The sequence below is a fragment of the Silene latifolia genome, unplaced genomic scaffold, assembly GCF_048544455.1.
Source record: "Silene latifolia isolate original U9 population unplaced genomic scaffold, ASM4854445v1 scaffold_73, whole genome shotgun sequence".
Taxonomy (NCBI): domain Eukaryota; kingdom Viridiplantae; phylum Streptophyta; class Magnoliopsida; order Caryophyllales; family Caryophyllaceae; genus Silene; species Silene latifolia.
Window position 1 is genome coordinate 3,743,007 of NW_027413640.1, and position 20,423 is coordinate 3,763,429.

The 20,423-nt window shown below is 37.9% G+C and overlaps 1 protein-coding gene and 1 non-coding gene across 2 annotated transcripts; both read right to left on the reverse strand.

The window, feature by feature from the left end:
• Window positions 1-3,673: 3,673 nt before the first annotated feature.
• Window positions 3,674-3,780, reverse strand: LOC141640209 (small nucleolar RNA R71). The gene has a single exon (XR_012542899.1). It is a non-coding gene; the product is annotated as a small nucleolar RNA R71 (small nucleolar RNA).
• Window positions 3,781-18,281: 14,501 nt separating this feature from the next.
• Window positions 18,282-19,765, reverse strand: LOC141640194 (protein FAR1-RELATED SEQUENCE 5-like). Its single transcript, XM_074449081.1, has 3 exons — window positions 19,258-19,765; window positions 18,687-18,805; window positions 18,282-18,572 (listed from the first exon to the last, which is right to left on the reverse strand). The coding sequence occupies exons 1-3, from the start codon at window positions 19,763-19,765 to the stop codon at window positions 18,282-18,284; spliced, it is 918 nt and encodes a 305-aa protein (XP_074305182.1).
• Between the last annotated feature and the right edge of the window lie 658 nt (window positions 19,766-20,423).

The following is a 20,423-nucleotide window of genomic DNA, read 5'->3' on the forward strand; positions in this document are numbered from 1 at the left end:
AAGCAAGCAATTATTGTTGTGATGGATCGAGTTGGTTTATATCTTACAATCCTAGGAAAGTTTGGGTCCCGGAGCCGAATCGATTAAATTGTACAACACCTACAAGTCGACTTAATCTTCCCTACTCAACAATATGCATGGTCTAATGAGACTCGAGTTGGTTTATGTCTTACAAGTCTCATTGAAAAGATAGGTGATGGGTAAAAAATGCAAGGATTCATAGGCTCACATTTCATCAAACATAACATGTGCATAAGTTGAGATCACAACAAGCAAGCAAATAAACTATGAAAACATATTAATTTAAGCATGAATCATTACACATGTTGGTTTCCCCTAATTACCCATTAACCCTAGCTAAGGAAACTACTAACTCATTATCATGTTGAACATACTAGCAAGGTTGTCAATCATACCAACAAAGTAAAACATGATGAATAAATGAAGATAATTAACAATAATTAAAAAGGGATTAAGAGAATTATACCTACTAATGATTCCAATAATAAAGCAAAGAATAATAGAAGTACTTGATGCTTGATTGGAAGGTTGTCAATCTCCCAATAATAACCCAAATAATCTTCAATTACCCAAAATAAAGGATTAACAAGAGAGAGATTAAGGAAATAAATCTTGTATTAAAACTTTATTAAATGTTGATTACAAGATTAAAGAGAGATTTGATTGATATTAACTACACTAAAGATTGCTAAGAAGAACATGCTCTTCTAATTAGACTAATGGGGTATTTATAGTGGGGATTAGGTACATAAATTAGGGTTTACTAAGGGCTTAAATGACGATTAAGTCCTTGAGGAATCGCCGGTCTCTAGGGAGACTCCGGTCTCTTTTTCGCCGGTCTTAGAAAAAGATGCGCATCCTTCCTTGAAGTTTGTAGAAGACGAAATACCTGTATGGGAATCCGAGCGTTTTTGGCACGGGACGGGCGGATTTGGGTGCTTCTGGACGGGCATCCTGTGGAGGAAGACGGGTGGATTGGTGGCGTTTTGGACGGGCGTCCTGTGGAGGAAGACGCTCGGATTGTGGGTGATGGACGGGCGTCTTCAGGGCAATCCGCACGGATTGTCAAACAACTTCATTCCTTCTTCTTTTCTTCCTTTTTCTTCATAGAATCCTTGAGGATTTCCTCGGGGATGCAAGGATCTTTTCTCATCATTGCCTATCTACTATAGTATGTATAAAGGCCTTCTAATCTTGTCCCTCTGATGTGACCATAATTGGCGCATATTTAGCCCCCGAATTACCCTTGTTTCCATGCTTTTTAGTGCTTATTTGGGTCATTTCTTATCTTTAGTTCTTTGTTTTGCATATTCTTTGAGATTTTGATCCCTTGGTAGGAAAGGAGTAAGAATCTTGCATTTTCATGGCAAAACAAGACTAAATTGATCAAATTCAATGACCAAGCATCAAGGAGAGACAAGATTAGAAGGCCTTTGTACATATCATAGTAGAAGAGCAATGTTGGGAAAGGATCCTTGAGTCCCCAAGGAAATCCCCAAGGAATTTATGAAGAAAAGGGAAGAAAAGAAGAAGTATCACGATCGACAATCCGATCGGATTATCAGCAATCCGCCCGTCCCACCTAGCCACAATCCGAGCGTCCCAACTGAATCCGCTCGGATTCCCCTCGAATCCGCCCGATTCCCCGAAATCCGCTCGGATTCCATCGACCAAATCCGTCCAGACCCTAATCCGCCTGGATTCCTTCACAAATGCGGGTTGTCTTCTTCAAGCTTCGAAAAGAGAAGCCCTTCTCTCCAAAAATACCGGCTTCTCCTTGCTCTACTTAAAAAGTGTAATTACTAGTTTAGCCCTTAGTTAACCCTAATGCATCCTCCCTAATTTTCACTATAAATACCCAATTAGTCTAATTAGAGGAGCATGTTCTTCTTATCAATAATTAATGTAGTTAATATCAATCAAATCTCCCTTCAATATTGTAATCAAGTATTAATCAAGTTTTAATCCAAGTTTTAGTTCTTTAATCTCTCTTTTGTTCATCCTTTATTTTGGGTAATTGAAGATTATTTGGGTTATTATTGGGAGATTGACAACCTCTCAATCTAGCATTCAAGTACTTCTATTATTCTTGCTTTATTATTGGAATCATTAGTAGGTATAATCTCTTAATCCCTTTTTAATTATTGTTAATTACTTTCATTTATTCATCATGTTTCATATTGTTGGTATGATTGACAACCTTGCTAGCATGATCAACATGATAATGAGTGAGTAGTCTCTTAGCTAGGGTTAATGGGTGATTAGGGGAAACCAACATGGGGAATGATTCATGCTTAAATTAATATGCTTTCATATCTTATTTGCTTGCTTGTTTTGATCTCAACTCATGCACATGTTATATTTGATGAAATGCTAAGCCTATGAATCCTTGCATTTACTATCATCTCCTATCTTTTCAATGAGACTTGTAAGACATAACCCAACTCGAGTCTCATTAGACCATGCATGTTGTTGAGTAGGGAAGATTAAGTCGACTTGTAGGTGTTGTACAATCTAATCGATTCGGCTCCGGACCCAAACTTTCCTAGGATTGTAAGATATAACCCAACTCAATCCATCACAACAATAATTGCTTGCTTATAATTTGAGAACATGTTTGTATGATCATATCCCATGATTCCCCTATGATCCCATGACACCCTAGTGCCTTTAATCAATTGTTTACACCCCTTTAATTCATCTTGCTTGTTTATTTTCATTGTTATTTTAGTTTAGTAATCTTCTACATCAACCCAATTTGTGACACCCTTAGACACCACTAGTTACAATAGAAATCTCATTTCAACTCCCGTCCCTTGGGATCCGACCTTTACTTGCCTCTTTACTAATTGTAGAGTTGCTTGTTAAGCTATAAATTGTGTTTTGATTCGACCGTGACCAACGACCACATCTATCTATTTGTGAATACTAAACGGACCGATCAAAAATGGCGCGTTCTTGGGGGACGGTGTTTGTTTGATTTAGATTTCCTTTTTGTTATTAGTTGTGTCTTTCTTCGCCTTGAGGAAGTAAAACTCCTCAAGGTTTGTTCTAATTTTTTTTGAGTTGTTTGATATTTTGCATGTCTAGAAGGTTACAAAGTGATTTGTTACCTTTTGACCGTGAAATCGAAAGAACCTTGACAAATAATAGGAGACTTGTTAGGAGGAATTTGAGAGGTGTTGGTGAAGTTGTTCAACCCACTAGTGAGTTTGTCAATCCTTTCGCAATAGAAGGAGAAGAAAACCCATTACACAATACCCTACAAAATCCACCTACAATGCCAAAATTCTCGTCACACTCCGTACCCACCGAGGAGAATCTACCAAATGGTACTCCTACACCGCAACATCTCACCGGAAATTTTATTGCCAAGTCCGCCTTCATCCAACTAGTTGAGAGGAGCCAATTCGGGGGAATGCCTAGTGAGGACCCTCATTCTCATATGGAAACCTTTTGCGATTATTGTGATGCTATCTCTCAAACGGGCGTGACTCAAGACCAAATAAGATGGGTCTTATTTCCTTTTTCCTTAATCGGCACCGCAAAGCAATGGTTGAAGGGCCTTGATAAGGCCACCCTTGGAATAGATTCTTGGAAGAAGTTGGCTCTAGCTTTCTACAAAAAATTCTACCCACCGGAAAAGACCAACATGCTAAGAGCTCAAATTACGGGTTTTAAGCAAAGGGATGAAGAGTCTTTGTATGAAGCTTGGGAGCGGTTCAAAGGTATTTGTCGCTCATGTCCTCACCATGGACTTAGCGAATGGTTTTTGGTGCAACAATTTTGGAATGGTTTATATGAAGATTCTAGGAACATTCTCAATATGGGATCAAATGGAATGTTCACCGAAGTTGATGACAATCAAACATGGAACAAGATTGAGGAAATGGCGGTCCATAATTCACAATATAGTAGACCTCGCAAGGCTACTAGAGGAGGAAAGCATGAAGTGGACTCCGTTACTCAATTGGGTGCTCAACTTAGTGCTCACATTGACACAATCAACTTGAAGTTTGAACAAGCTATGGCTAGACTTGAGGAAAACTCAAAATCATCGAAGCATCATGTCAATGCCATGACGGCATCCTCATCAATCCCAAGTGGGATATGTGAGAATTGTGGAACTTTGGGTCATGACCCAAGTGAGTGTAGGGGAACAACCGAACAAGTTAATGCTTTCCAAGCTTACAAAAGTGGTACCCCTTATTCAAATTTTTACAATGAAAACACCAAGTTCCATCCAAATCTCTCATACAAAAGCCAAAATATTCAAAACCCTCAAACAACATACACTCCACCACCCATGAGAAACCAAAATCAAAGACCCTTTTACAATCAAAACCAAGGTTACCAAAATCAAAATCCATACAATCACCAAAATGACCAAGGCTTTGATGTCCAAAAAGCGGTCCTCCAAATGCAAAAGAACCAACAAGAATTTTTCACCCAAATGCAAAAAGATAGCCAAGCAAAAGAAACCACCATCAACAACATTCTAGCTCACACCAAGATGTTGGAAACACAATTGACTCAACTAGCATCTTCAAGCTCACAAAGACAAAAGGGCAATTACCACCTCAAAGTAATCCCCCTAGACATGAAACGGTTAGTGCCATTCACTTGAGAAGTGGTACAAGGTATGAAGCACCGAAGAGGCAAGTTGAGGATGAAGTTGTGGAAGCTAGTGAAAAGGAAGAAATTGTGCAAAACTCCAAAGATGGAGAATCATCAAAAGAAGAAATTTCAAAGAAAAATGAAGACAAGGCCAAAGAGAAGGAGCCCATTGTGATTAGACTTCCTTTTCCAAGTCGTCAAGCCAAGCCCAAATTTGATGATCAACTTGGAAAGTTCATGGAAATTGTGAAGAATTTAGAAGTCTCAATTCCTTTCACGGAATTAATCAACCACGTTCCGGCCTATGCAAAGTACATGAAAGATATCCTCACAAAGAAGAAGTCGATCCGGAAACTTGAGACTATCGCCTTCACTAAGGTGAGTAGTGCAATACTTCAAGGGAGTTCACCTCCAAAGTTAAAGGATCCGGGAAGCTTCTCAATACCGTGTACCATTGGCGACACGACGATCAACAAAGCCTTGTGTGATCTAGGGGCTAGTGTGAGTGTCATGCCGTACTCGGTGAGTAAAAGGTTGGGAATGGGAGAGCTTAAATGCACCAACATCACACTTCAAATGGCCGATAGATCGACGAAGACACCATTAGGGATATGGGAAGATGGTCCCGTGCGAATTGGGAAGTTTTTCATCCCGGTGGACTTTGTCATTGTTGATATGGAGGAAGATTCCAACATTCCAATCATCCTAGGAAGACCTTTCCTACACACCGCCGGTGCGGTGATTGATGTGAAACATGGAGAGCTCACTATAGAAGTGGGAGATGAAAGCATAACTTTTAATCTTGACAAGACCATGAGAGCTCCTCGTTTGCATGAGCCATGTTTCATGATTGATCATTATAGCCGAAAAGATGAAAGGAAGAAATCGGAACTCCAATGGAGGAAGAAAATTGACGATGCTCCATTCAAAGAGCAAGTGAATTGTGACAAGGAGAGCTTGCAAAGCTCATCAAAATCAACCAAGGAAGAAGAGGATTGCCTCATTGGCCAAGAGAAGAAATTGGGAGAGTTGTCTCCATCTAAGCAAGAGATTTTCAATGATCAACTCAATGAAGTTTGTGGTCTTTGGGACGACGAGTTTGAAGGGATTTTTAATCCCTACATTGGGCATGCCATCGATCATGATCAACAACAAGGGGCACGGTCTATTGAGGACCTCTACCACAATAATGAACAAGCTTTTGATTACTTTTTCAAGGTGTTGAGCAACATCAACAACACCTTGAACATGCCCCCTTGACATCTCATCAAGAATGAGAGTTTGGTGGAGTCCTCCCTAAACCACCACTTGTAAATATTTCTAACTCCCTAACTTACATTTCAATTCTTGTATTGCATTTTTGTCATTTTTGGATTTTTATTTACTTTGATCAAAATAATTGTCATGTAAGAGAGAAGTGAGGGAGGGACTAACAACTTCAATTGATGTGTAGTGCTTTACCTTAGTGTGGGGATGGGAATTGCCTAGGCTATCCATGCCTTAGTAATGCCCCCACAACGAAGAACACAAGAAATGAAGAAGAATGGAAGAATGGTAAAGGGAATTGCATTGTACACGAATGAAATGAATCCGGGTACAAAGGACCAGAATCCGAGCGGATTCCCAAAAATCCGCCCGTCTTATGCAATCCGAGCGTCCTGCACAAAAGACGCCCGTCTTGAACTGAGCTGAAATTTGAAATTTTCCCATCATTAAAAGAATCCGAGCGGATTCCAAAAAATCCGCCCGTCTTGAAGAATCCGGCCGTCTTGTGAGAAAGACGCCCGTCTTTGCAGCAAAGGAAAACAAGCAAAAATCTCTGGACTGAAATCCGTCCGTCTTTGAAGAAATCCGCCCGTCCCGTGTTCAGACAATCCGAGCGGATTGTACCAAATCCGCCCGTCTTTAGGCGAGATTTCGTAAAGATTGAAGAAGCAGAATCCGCACGGATTGTACCTAATCCGCACGGATTGCACCTGCAGTTTCGAAAATTTCGGTCCCTTTATAACCCCTCCCACCTTCATTCATTCATTCATTCATTCATAAACACTACCCACAACATCAAAACCCTCATCCTCTCCATCATAAAAACAAAAACCCTCAACAACATTCAACAAAAACAAATCAAACCACCCTTCCAACAACAATTTAATCACTCCTTCTTCAACAAAAATCAAAACCAAGAACAAAATCTTCAACCTTTGAGTCGATTTTTGTTTTCATAAAGGCAAAGCCTTTCACCTTCAAATCGATTTGGGCATCCTACATATTGAAGATTTTTCATTCTTTTCTTGGTTAAGCTCATCAATGGCAAGGACTAAGGGTGCAACAAAGGAAACCAAGGCACCAAAGGCTAAGGCACTCTCACAAAGGCAAAAGGCTCTTCAAACAAAGAAAGCTTTGGCTATGGTGGTGGCAACACCAAACTTGGAAGTACAACAACAACAACAACCTTCTATGGGACCATCAACATCCTCTACTCCGGTAATTAATCAACTTTTGCATTATCCGGAGGTAACTTTTATTTCCGATACCCATAGAAATACCTTTGTCAAGTTTGCTATGAAGTCATTACAATCCACCAAATTCATATGTAAAGATGCCTTGGAAAAATTGGGTGTTCTTGAACAAACAAAAGCCTTTTTCAAAGCCATGGGGTTGGAAAAAATTGTTTGAAACAAAGGAATTGACATACCCCTCCCTTGTCTTGGAATTTTTAAGTTCTTTGAAAGTCACCAAAGTTGAGAATAGGGAAAATATCGAGTTTCGTCTAGCTAATGTTAGTAGACGCATTACCTTTAAGGAATTGGGTGAAATTTTGGGTCTTAGTGATAAAGAAAGTTATTTCAAGAGTTATGGAAAGTATGACCCCGAACCTCTTTGGGAGGCAATCTCCGGGAAGAAATTTGAGGATTTTCATGCATGTCGTGCTCTTTTGGTCCATCATCCGGGCATAAGAGTATGGCACAAGGTTGTGGGAAATACCATAATTGCTAGGAAAGACACCAATCATTTCACAAGACTCGATTTTATTCTCCTTGAATCGGCTTTGAATATCGGAAGAATTCACACCAAGCCTTACAATTCTTTGAGGCTATTGGTTGATAGATGGCTTAATGTTGATAATGGGAAGAAGGGCACGACCGTTATTGTCAATGGCGGGCTAGTCACGGTCCTAGCCAAGCACTTTGATCCTAATTTCAATAAGGATAAGAAGTACAAAGCAAAGGAAGGTGGCCATCTTATTGATATGCACATTATGATTAACAAGTTCAAGTGGGTTGCCCATAACCCTCTTGACACTAAATATGGATGGCTAACTAGTGAAGCTAGATCGTTCACCTTGCCCTCGAAGATTTGTCGCCTAAGTGTCCACCGGACCAATTATCTACTTCCCCTTTCCGACGAAGCCGAGTATATCATTCAACAACAAAAGGGTGATCTTGAAACCCCCTCCTCTTCCATTATCATACCACCTTACCCCTTTGAGTATGAAGAGTTCAAGCCGGAAGGAATTGAAATTGGGAAAGACTATGTGACTCTTCTTATGCAAGCAATGCACAAGCAAGCCCATGAAGATCGGAAAAATGCGTATTTGGCTCAATATCCACCCCTCCTACATCTAGCTAGGCAAGGACTCCTTGATCCATCTTGTCCTTTGCCTAGTTGGGCGGATAGAGTAGTCTTATTTCCGGGTGCATCTAGGGACGTGGTGGGAGATAATGAGGTTGTTAGAAATGATGAAGAAGTTGATGATAATATTGAGGGAGAAGCAATGGAAGGAGAAAGAGATGGTGAAGATGATGATGAGGAAGAAGATGAGGAAGAAAGTGACAAGGAAAGTGACAATGTGACCACTTCTCATGAGGGAAGTGATGATGATGATAGCATGATGGAAGAATAGCAAGCCTTGGAGACTCCTGCACTCCCATGGTTTGTCTATATCTCTTTGTATTTTATTTCATTTTGATCATTGTTGGTTTAGTCCTAGCAACATCAAAGGACTCACACCTCGGTACCATTGAGGTGTTTTTATTGTTCCCATTTGTAAAATCCAAAATGACAAAACTAGTTTCATGCATAGCATAGTGTGTGCATGAACTATACCCATCCTTGGACATTAGCAATAGTGTCTCACTCGGTTTGAGGAAGTTAATGCATACACAATGGGAGGTAATCTAAATTATCCTCTCCGTCATAACAAAAACCATGCATCATGTAGTGTAGCTTAGTATAGAATTGCATTTAGTATAGAAATCATGCATCATCTTTGCATAATTTCCATCATTTTGGCCATTGAGGACAATGCCCATATTAGTGTGGGGATGGGAATTCTAACATTTAACTCTTATTCAAAAACCCATAAAAATTGAAAAATTTCAAAAATCATAAAAATTGAAAAAATTGAAAACCCAAAAACAAGTTCATTTCCTTTGAATATATTGTCTTGTATATATTGTGTTTGTTTTATCCTTGTTCACATTGATTGACTACGCCACATCCGAGACATGAGGATATTGAAGACCGTATGGTATGATCTTTCCAATCTCCTTTTTCCTCTTTATGTTAATGACTATGTGGCTTTATTTTGATTGATGCGGTATAACAATGTGAAATTAGGATTGCATTTAGTTTATATGTCATATTAGTTGGTAGAATCATATGCATTAGGATGTTTATATGTTAGTTGCATCATGGCATGTAGTTGCATGTTAGAAAAATTTTGCGAAACCGTCTACTTGGGAAGCTTGACAAGTGTATATAGGCCCTAGTAGATGCTTTTTATTCTTAAGACTTTGCTTGTTAGAATACTTGTAAAACACCCTAGGATGTGTCATGCTAGTATCCTTTGACCCATGGATTAAGGCCTAGTCAAGAGTACCTTGTGGTGTGATAACTCCTTGGCTACCGTTTATTCCAAGGTGACCCTTGAAACCATGCAACCATCATTCATCCATGTTCTACCACACATTTTGTCAACAAAAGGGAATGGGCACAAAAAGAAATCAATTTGAGTTCAATGAAATGAAAAATGAAAGAAAGTTTGCAAAAATGCATCAAAAGAAAAGAGGAGGAAAAATAGACTCCTAAGCTTCAAATACAAGGCACCCTCGTTACTAATTGGGGTGACTTTGAAAATGTTCAAAAAGAAATGCAAAAATTTGAAAAGTTGTCAAGTGTTGAAATGCCAAAAATCAAAAAGAAATGGCAAAGCAAGTGTTCTCAAATGTTATATGCCACAAGAAATTGGGGGGAAAACAAAAACAAAAGCAAACTCCCAAAGTGAAACTCAAATATCTATTGATCCCTTTATCCATTGTATCCATTTTTATGCATGGTAGAGAGAGGACGACCCTTCTTCTTGTCTAGGCAAGAGGGGGAATTCCGCGATCCTCCAGTGTTTCTAACACCATAGGGAGTCTACTCTTGACAAAAGCATTTAACGATTGAGGACAAAGGTACCCTAGCTTGACACAACTTGGAGGTGATTTATTGTAATCCTTCTAGGCTTAGTAGTTTGAAGAAATTGCATCTATGAAGGAGTGTGTACCCTTGAATTGCTTCCCTTGTAGATAATTTCCGCCACTTAGATGAGGGAGTGGCTATTCTTTTTGTAGATGCATCCATTATGTGTTTTTGTGTGCTTAATGCTTGGATGTGTCGCCATTTTGGCAAGACCCACCTTGCCTTGCAAGAAGGCATCCTACCTCATGGTTGTCTTGTTGTGAGTTGAAGGGGCGGAGTGAGACCCGCTAATTGTCTCATATCGGCTATATTATTAGGATAGGTTAGTATTGGTCCTAGTCTTTGTCACCTCTTTACTCGGGACGAGCAAAGGTTCGGTTTGGGGATATTTGATGTGACCATAATTGGCGCATATTTAGCCCCCGAATTAGCCTTGTTTCCATGCTTTTTAGTGCTTATTTGGGTCATTTCTTATCTTTAGTTCTTTGTTTTGCATATTCTTTGAGATTTTGATCCCTTGGTAGGAAAGGAGTAAGAATCTTGCATTTTCATGGCAAAACAAGACTAAATTGATCAAATTCAATGACCAAGCATCAAGGAGGGACAAGATTAGAAGGCCTTTGTACATATCATAGTAGAAGAGCAATGTTGGGAAAGGATCCTTGAGTCCCCAAGGAAATCCCCAAGGAATTTATGAAGAAAAGGGAAGAAAAAGAAGAAGTATCACGCTGACTGACAATCCGAGCGCATTGTCAGCAATCCGCCCGTCCCACCTAGCCACAATCCGAGCGTCCCAGCTGAATCCGCTCGGATTCCCCTCAAAATCCGCCCGGATTCCCCAGAATCCGCTCGGATTCCATCGACCAAATCCGGCCGTCCCGACCCTAATCCGCCCGGATTCCTTCACAGCACGGGTTGTCTTCTTCAAGCTACGAAAAGAGAAGCCCTTCTCTCCAAAAATACCGGCTTCTCCTTGCTCTACTTAAAAAGTGTAATTACTAGTTTAGCCCTTAGTTAACCCTAATGCATCCTCCCTAATTTTCACTATAAATACCCCATTAGTCTAATTAGAGGAGCATGTTCTTCTTATCAATAATTAGTGTAGTTAATATCAATCAAATCTCCCTTCAATATTGTAATCAAGTATTAATCAAGTTTTAATCCAAGTTTTAGTTCTTTAATCTCTCTTTTGTTCATCCTTTATTTTGGGTAATTGAAGATTATTTGGGTTATTATTGGGAGATTGACAACCTCTCAATCTAGCATTCAAGTACTTCTATTATTCTTGCTTTATTATTGGAATCATTAGTAGGTATAATCTCTTAATCCCTTTTTAATTATTGTTAATTACTTTCATTTATTCATCATGTTTCATATTGTTGGTATGATTGACAACCTTGCTAGCATGATCAACATGATAATGAGTGAGTAGTCTCTTAGCTAGGGTTAATGGGTGATTAGGGAAACCAACATGGGGAATGATTCATGCTTAAATTAATATGCTTTCATATCTTATTTGCTTGCTTGTTTTGATCTCAACTCATGCACATGTTATATTTGATGAAATGCTAAGCCTATGAATCCTTGCATTTACTATCATCTCCTATCTTTTCAATGAGACTTGTAAGACATAACCCAACTCGAGTCTCATTAGACCATGCATGTTGTTGAGTAGGAAAGATTAAGTCGACTTGTAGGTGTTGTACAATCTAATCGATTCGGCTCCGGGACCCAAACTTTCCTAGGATTGTAAGATATAACCCAACTCAATCCATCACAACAATAATTGCTTGCTTATAATTTGAGAACATGTTTGTATGATCATATCCCATGATTCCCCTATGATCCCATGACACCCTAGTGCCTTTAATCAATTGTTTACACCCCTTTAATTCATCTTGCTTGTTTATTTTCATTGTTATTTTAGTTTAGTAATCTTCTACATCAACCCAATTTGTGACACCCCTTAGACACCACTAGTTACAATAGAAATCTCATTTCAACTCCCGTCCCTTGGGATCCGACCTTTACTTGCCTCTTTACTAATTGTAGAGTTGCTTGTTAAGCTATAAATTGTGTTTTGATTCGACCGTGACCAACGACCACATCTATCTATTTGTGAATACTAAACGGACCGATCACCCTCCTTGATGCTTGGTCATTGAATTCAATCAATTTAGCCTCATTTTGCCATGAAAATGCAAGGTTTGCACTCCTTTCCTACCAAGGACACAAAACCTCAAAGAATATGCAAAACAAAGAACTAAAGACAATAAATTACCCAAATATGCACTAAAAAGCATGGGAACAAGGTTAATTCGGGGACTAAATGTGCTTAAATTATGATCACATCACGTTTGATTCAGATCGTGTTAAGTTTTTGAAAGAAAAAATGGAAAAGGAAAAGAGGGAAAGGACCTTATGGAAGGATCATCTTTCAGACTTTTTAGTGTTGATGATGCACCATATACCTCTCAAGATTTCCTTGAGTCGAGGTTGCAGGCTAGTTTAAGTGTTCCCTATGCAAGCACATCAACTACGTCATCTATTGCAGTATTTCAGAAACTTTTATCGCCAATTCTAATCTCGTCCCAACCATTGCCTGTAGTGATCTCATCTCAAGTATCATTTGATCAATCGCCAATTGGGCCTTCTTCTCCCCTAGTACAAGAGTCCCCAACCGTCCTTCAGATTATGCCATTGAGACTCGGGAAGCTAATAAGAGGGTGGCTGCTAAGAGGCGTGTTGATTTTTCTATTGAGACTGTGCAAACTAAGAGGGTGCTCCCTAAGAGGCATATTGATATAGATGACGTTTATCGTTACCTTTCTTCATAAGAAATGTTGACCTGATTCGTGAGTTGAGTAAGTTGGAAAGAGTGGTTGGCGACTATGCATTTTCCTGTGAGTTAGATGAAGAGTACGTATTACTCTCCTATATTTTTGATCTTATTCGGCATATATCTATTATATTTTCTTTGTATAACACTAAGGTTTCATGTTTTTATAATGTATAGGAAGGTTTTGTTTAGCCATGCGGGCAAGACTCTCACACGAAGTCATATGAAGAGTTTGCTACTTGGTGGTCGAGTTCATAGAGATGTCATTAGTCTGTGGTGTGATTATTTGAATGAGCAAAACAAATTTAGAGGTCGTACATCCTGTTCCCGTCTATTTTTGCAGATCCAACTGACGTAAGTTTTCCATTTTAATCTTCTTTTATATGGGTCACTTAATTTAAACAACACTGTACATGCATGAAATGAATGTCCAGTTATTAAATAGGTTTTTATTCTCTAATACGGATCACCTAATTAAATGAACAGATTGCCTTATTGGATATCAACTTTGCAGACGTGAAGTTGGTAACTCCTTCAAGATTTTAAAATTAGCATGGCTGTTCTCAACTAAGTGTCTTTCTCTTCATTGTCGTCTTTCTTTTCATTATCGTACAGGTGGTTACTCTTATTGTTACACCCTTGCCAATTCTTTTATGTTTCCATGTTGATGATAACTTGTTAGAAGTTATGCACTTGATGGATAAGTCAACTGACTATTCTGGCCATGTTAAATATGTGGTATGTATTCAGATCGTTTGGGAATAAAGTGTCTGATTTTGGTCTAGTTTTTGTGAGAAATTATTTACTTGGCATTGTCTTTCGTTTATTAGAAGAACTTGTTGCTTACGCTTTCAAGTAAAATTCCAAAGCTCCAGTCTGCATGGTTTTTAATGCCTAAATTGTATATTCCGAATAGTGACATCTTTATGGAGCGTGATACTGGAATCTACCTGATGCGTCATATGGAGACGTACGACGGGGTTAAGGCACGCTATGGTCACAGGTGCTAAAGGAAGTAAGTCTCTACTATTTAAGTCTACTTTTTATCAAGTGTTTCTAACTAAGTTTCATGACAGTATCCAAAAAGATGCATGAATTAGCTTTGTAGTTTCATGAAATAACCTTATATGTGCATTAAATATGAAGGCTCTAATGTTGTTTTCACTTTTTGTTATTGTTCAGAGAGTTGATATTAAATGTTACATTGTGAGGGTTTGCAATATAATTCTGACTTGGGAAAACAACCCTTTCAATGATCAAGTGACGTCCGCAACAAAGGCTTACAAGAATGGCGGTCAGATTCGGTAATCAGAAATCTTAAGGAGCTTTGTTTTCCTTTTCCTTTTTCCTTTTTTCCCCAGTAATCAAGGAGGTTTTTTTTTCCATTTTTCCCAGTAATCCTGTGCCACAAGATTTCTATACAGATGCTCACTTGATCAATTCTATTAGGAAAAATCGGGCAAATAAGGAGTAAGTTATAACTGACCATAATGCATTTTTTATGGTTCAGTTTTCGTCCACTTTGATGTTCTGTGTTTATCTAATTACAATATGTGCATTATACAGTGACGTAGTTGTAAACCATATGTGTTTGGTGTGGTGGTTGCTCACATCATCTCTTAACCATGAGGTTAGGGGTTCGATCCCTACCAATGGGAATTGAGCAAACTCTTTGGCCAGCCGTTTACCTCTTTGTAAGAGCACGCACGGCGAAGGGATTATGCACTGTTGTCGACGGTAGACACCCCGGTTTACACCAAAAAAAACAGTGACGTATGTAGTTGTAGAAACGGACTGGTTGCAAGTAACCCAATACGCATTGCAGACTTTGTTGCCAGGAACTTGGTTGATGGATATGGTTATTGATGCAGCTGATATTCTTACGACACTGGGAAACCCAAGTGTTATGTATTTTCCGACAATAATTAAGGTATTCATATTCCTTATGAGTCCTTATGCTTGTTTTTGGTTTTTGAAATTACCAAGAATTTTTTACAAATGTTCTCAATTCTAAAAAAATTATCGGTAAAAGCGGGTTTCAAAGTCAATACATCAAACTTGACTACTTGCCCCTAAATCTAAACACAACCCAATTGGAAAATAAACATTCTCTAACTGACTATCATTTTATGAAGTTCCATGCACCTATTTTTCATGTATCAACTACGTTTTTGCATGTTTGTAATATTTCAGGCTTTCTTTCCTTATCGTGTGGACAAATTACATTGGTTTGCCTATGTTGTTGACTTCAGGAAAAGGACGAACTTCATACTTGACTCCAACGTGCTCAGGCGCTCTGATGTTACACGTAATGTTTTAGTTGAAAAGGTATGATTTTATATGCTTATATGCCAACATGGTCTTCGCTGTTATCATAACTTGGAATAGCATTGGCATTTATTTTTGAATAGCTGAGATCCTGACTTGGGATCCAGCATAGCGGGTCCAGTCGCGACTTGCTGTTGGTAAACACCATACTAATTCGTAACAGTCCAGATTCAACTACTGGAGGAGTGACATTTTACTAGGCTGTTCATCAGTAATCGTCATACTGGATTATGTCGTAGATAGTATCACCATGCATATTGTAGTAAAGTTCTAGTTGTTTAAAGCATTCATTGGAAGATAATGATTGAACTACTGAACTTTATTGTTTTTGTATAGCTATTGCCTTCTTTGGAGATCATCGCAAGAGACTCTCCGAGATACAAAAGGTTGTTGGAGATAAAAACTTTTCAGTGGGAGGTTGTGAATGTGCCTCGACAAAAGAATGGGTACCATACATGCTTAAATTATATAGGACTCATTTTAATTTATTTGATGGAAACACACCATATTAAAATTGTGCGATCAAAAATCATGGATCGATAAGAGTTGTTACGAGGTATGAGGCGTCTAAACTAAGTTATATTGGTTGAACATTACTCAGCATATTTTATTTCAAGACTGTCAATATTTGTTGTCAAATTTATATGCAGGATTTGGATGAATATAGTGAGAGTATGATTGCACAACTTATCAAATGGGAGCAAAATAAGAGAAAGGTAAATATCAAGAACTTTTCGAATGCCTAATTTTAATTTGGTTCTGTCTAGGAGTGACTTTAACGTAACAAAATCTCCCCCCCCCCCCCCCCCCCTTCTGTAGGTTTATGAGTAGGTGTTATTTTATAAACACTTGAGTTGTCTGATTAGCTAAGGGAGTGGCAGAGAACCTAATCCTACATTCCAAACACCAAGCCTTGCATTGTTTTGTCATTTTTTTGATTTGATTCCTTGATTTGAGAACCTAATCCTACATTCCAAACAACGAAATGTGATTTGATTCTATGATTTGAGGAAATCCCTTTTGTAATACACTAATTCTGAGTACATATTAGATTTTGTAATATGTTGTAAGACATGAAGTCATATTTCTGGACTAATTCGGAGTACATATTAGATTCTGTAAAAAACATGTCATGAGGCAGCCTCGCTCTTAAAGTCTTAAAGTAAGGTCTCCTTAGCTAAGCACTCTTATCCTTTATATTTTAAAATTTCTCAAACATTGTACATGCATTAAAAAACATTCTATGTGCATGAAATAACAATGTGCATGCATGAAATATGTACAGTGGATGTGTCCAGAGTCAAATCTTAAAGTAATTAAATATATTAAATTAAGTGAACTTTTAAAATGTTGCATTTTTATTTAGATTTTGTAATTTTAGTATTAGCTTTGACGGTTGGGGATGTGGTAGCAAAGAAGGATGTAGTGGCGGATCACATTTCTTGGGCTTCTTAATACTTCTCTTATACATGCATTAGAAAACGTTCTATAGGCATGAAATAATCATGTACATGCATGAGATAATCATGTGCATGCATGAAATAACCATGTACTATATTGATTATTACAAATATTAAATTACTGATTTTCCTCCTAAATATAACTAACACGACTTGATAAACGTAACTCGGGATTGGACTCAAAAGTGAGCCAAAATTACCAGACTAATATGCTGATAGGAAGGGCCCCGATTGAAATAAGCCCACATCAATTAATCACATTTAAGTGTTGGGCTATTCTCATTTTTTATCACATAGAGCTATATATATATATATATATGTGTGTGTGTGTGTGTGTGTGTGTGTGTGTGTGTGTGTGTGTGTGTGTGTGTGTGTGTGGTGATGTTGGGTCAATTCATTGTTATGCACATGAACTAGATAATGTAATAACAAGTCCAAACAAACATTCTTGAAATGGGCTCAGGTCGTCAATTTAAATTTTAGAAGCAAAATGATTCAATTATTCACATTTAAGTGTTGGGCTATTCTCATTTTTTATCACATAGAGCTATATATATATATATATGTGTGTGTGTGTGTGGTGATGTTGGGTCAATTCATTGTTATGCACATGAACTAGATAATGTAATAACAAGTCCAAACAAACATTCTTGAAATGGGCTCAGGTCGTCAATTTAAATTTTAGAAGCAAAATGATTCAATTATTCACATTTAAGTGTTGGGTTATTCTCATTTTAGCTTTTTAATTACAAAATTTTGGGAGAACTTATAGCGAGAATAGAGCCAAGAATCGTGTCAACCAATGTTAAAGTTAGCAAACTCAGAAATGCTCTTTGAAGTTTCAACACTTGCTCTCACAATGAACATTAATAAATAAATGGTATTTTTCAGGTTTCCTTAATTGCCTTATATGTGCACTAAATAGCGTTATATGTGCATGAAATAAGCTTGTACATGCACGACATAATGATGCCAGGAAAACTCACATTTTACATTCTTTAAATCCAATATAACATTTTTGACGTCCGTGCTCAGTTCATCAATTCGAAAATCTACAATCTGGACTAGTCCAAAAAACCGGAGAACTCACTTCACATTCTTTAAATCCAGAAAAAAAAAGTGGTGTTTGAAAAACAAGAAGTAATTTACATTGATCATAATCTGGACAAGTCCAAAATCTATTAAATAAAAAGTCCAAACACTATCAAATTCATCAATAATGCTACTGTCAAATGCTTCAAATATGCTTCTTAAATGATAATTCGTCAATAATGCTCCAAAAATGCTTCACAGTCCACAGCAATGCTGCAGAAGTCCAAATAGTGTCACATAAAAAAAATAACTTAGCATTCAGATTACTTTCTTAACTTGTCAGAAATCGAATACCTCAGTTTCTGGTTTTGATCTGCTTCAGATCATAAGTCCAAGCAATTCCTGCCTCACACTTCAATCCTCATAGATAAGAAACCAAATGTCAGCCAGACTAAAAATTAGAGGGAAAACATACGCTAATAATAAAAATTCACGTTAATAGTAGAATACTTACTCTACTAATTGTCGGTGGTCCTTTTGTCACAGTTCCTACTGTCGTGGTTCGCCATCTCCCCGCAAACCTTACATCTTCTTAGTGGTTTCTTGCTGACTTCCCCAGCTTTTTCTCTTTGCGAGATCAGTCTTTTCCTCAAGCCTTTGTTTTTGCATTGTCTTGGAGGCAAAACTTTAATTTCACTAGGGACACTTCTTCCTAAACGATTTCCAATTTCAGCACTCTTGTCCTTTTTCTGCCCAATACCACTATTACCACTATCATCAGCGACACTTGTTCCTACAATAACCCTTTCCTTGAACCCACGTAAAATGTCCAATAACTCATCACAATACACAGGAGTATGTTCAACTAGTGACACACAAGTGAACAATTCCTACCACAATTCACTGATTTTGTTTTTATGTACATCCATTGCCCTGCAATCAGCAAGCAGCTGCCCATCAGAACTGAAGATTGGCTGGCAGGTTGCTAGTTTGCTCGACCTACTAACTAGATATTCACTTGGAGCTTTCTTAAATCCCCGATCTTTAAGGACAAACAGAACATGTCGACATAGTATTCCGTGTCTTTCAAACTTCTTAAAATTGCATACCAGTTTCACTTCATCCATCTTGAAACCAACCACATACGTTTTATTTCTTTCTTTATATATGATGTCTATGTAGTCAATTGCGTAGTTATCATCTTTTTTTTTATCCCCAACCCCACATGAAGAGTAAGCAGCTTTTAATTCATTTTGAAACTCGTAAAATATTTTGGGCGTGTAAGTATTTGCTGCGTGTTTTTCGAGAGCAAGAGGAGTCGATAATGAGGGAGAAGAGTTTTTTTATTGTGTAATGAGCTTAGATTGGATCCATCGTTGCGCATCCATTGCACTCTCAAATCGCATCCAAAACTCAACTAGGGTTAGATTAGGATTAGTGAAATTGCTAAAAAAGTGGTTTCTGATTCAGACCTTGAGGTAATTCTCATCAAACCTCCTAAAAACAGGTCGCAAAAGTATGCCGGAATCCACATCTGCCTAATGCCATATTTTTCCTTGAGCCATTCATTCTTAGACAACCCATGAGATTCAACTATTGTTGTCCACCTTTCCTCAAATTCATGTTGTTCCACATCTTCACCCCAAACACATGAGTTTATCTCCTTCAAAAACTCGGTTTCTTTACATATTGAAGGCCCTACTTTCTCAGGCAATTTCTTTAATATGTGCCATATACAATACCTATGTTGGACCTTATCTTTCCAAGCTAATTCTATTCCTTCTTCTATCCCCTCATCTTTATCAGTTATCAGACAAACTTGATGACGACCCCTCATGGCATCTAAGAACTTATTAAACAACCAGGCAAATGACTCTTTGCTTTCATTAATAATGAGCCCAACACTAAAGATAGCACATCTCTTATGGTGATCTACCCCCGTGAAAGGGCCAAATATCATTCTATACTTGTTTTTCCTAAAGGTAGTGTCAAAAGACGTCATGTCCCCAAATAGCTTATAATTTTTTATACTAATAGGGTCAGACCAGAAAATATGTGACAATCTGCCTTTGGACTCTACGTTAAAGTCAAAGTAAACGATGAACACATGTGTTTTATTTTCATAAAATGCTTAATAAGCATTTGAGCATCACCTTCACTTAAGTATCTTTTGATGTCTCTTGAAAAAACTTTAAATTCTTCCAATGATGTACCCACATTCTTATACCCTCTGACATACTCCTTCAATATCCTAAAGTACTTAACTGGACCTAGGTTAAGCTTCGAGTTGTCAACTATCATTTTTTTGTGAATTATGTTCAAAATGCACCATTGTTAAGGGTGTTTGTGGCATATTATTGTGACCTTCATCAAAACCATAAATTTCGTATTGACCCTTATCAATTCGCCTAAACTTAATCAACGTAAGACATCCTATCCTTGTTCTTTAAATTGCCTCCGTTGTTGTGTCCCCTTTGCTTTACACTCCCCAGCCTTATTACACATATATTTTATGCGTAATGATGCCCTTTGAAACTTTTTGTGATCTTAATCTAGTTACAAGTCCACACTCTTTCGCATATGATTCATAAAACTCAATATCGAGCTGAAGATTAGGGAATACCATACCAATATTAGGCTTAAGATGAATAAGACACTCA

Bases quoted from the DNA above. Each gene is read 5' to 3' on its own strand.
- LOC141640194 (XM_074449081.1), bottom strand. From the start codon at position 19,765: ATGACGTCTTTTGACACTACCTTTAGGAAAAACAAGTATAGAATGATA. The intron at 18,806-19,257 runs GTTTGATGAGAA...TTGTCCTTAAAG, and splicing joins TTGCGACCTGTTTTTAGGAG to ATCGGGGATTTAAGAAAGCT. The intron at 18,573-18,686 runs GTACATAAAAAC...CGTGGGTTCAAG, and splicing joins CTGATTGCAGGGCAATGGAT to GAAAGGGTTATTGTAGGAAC.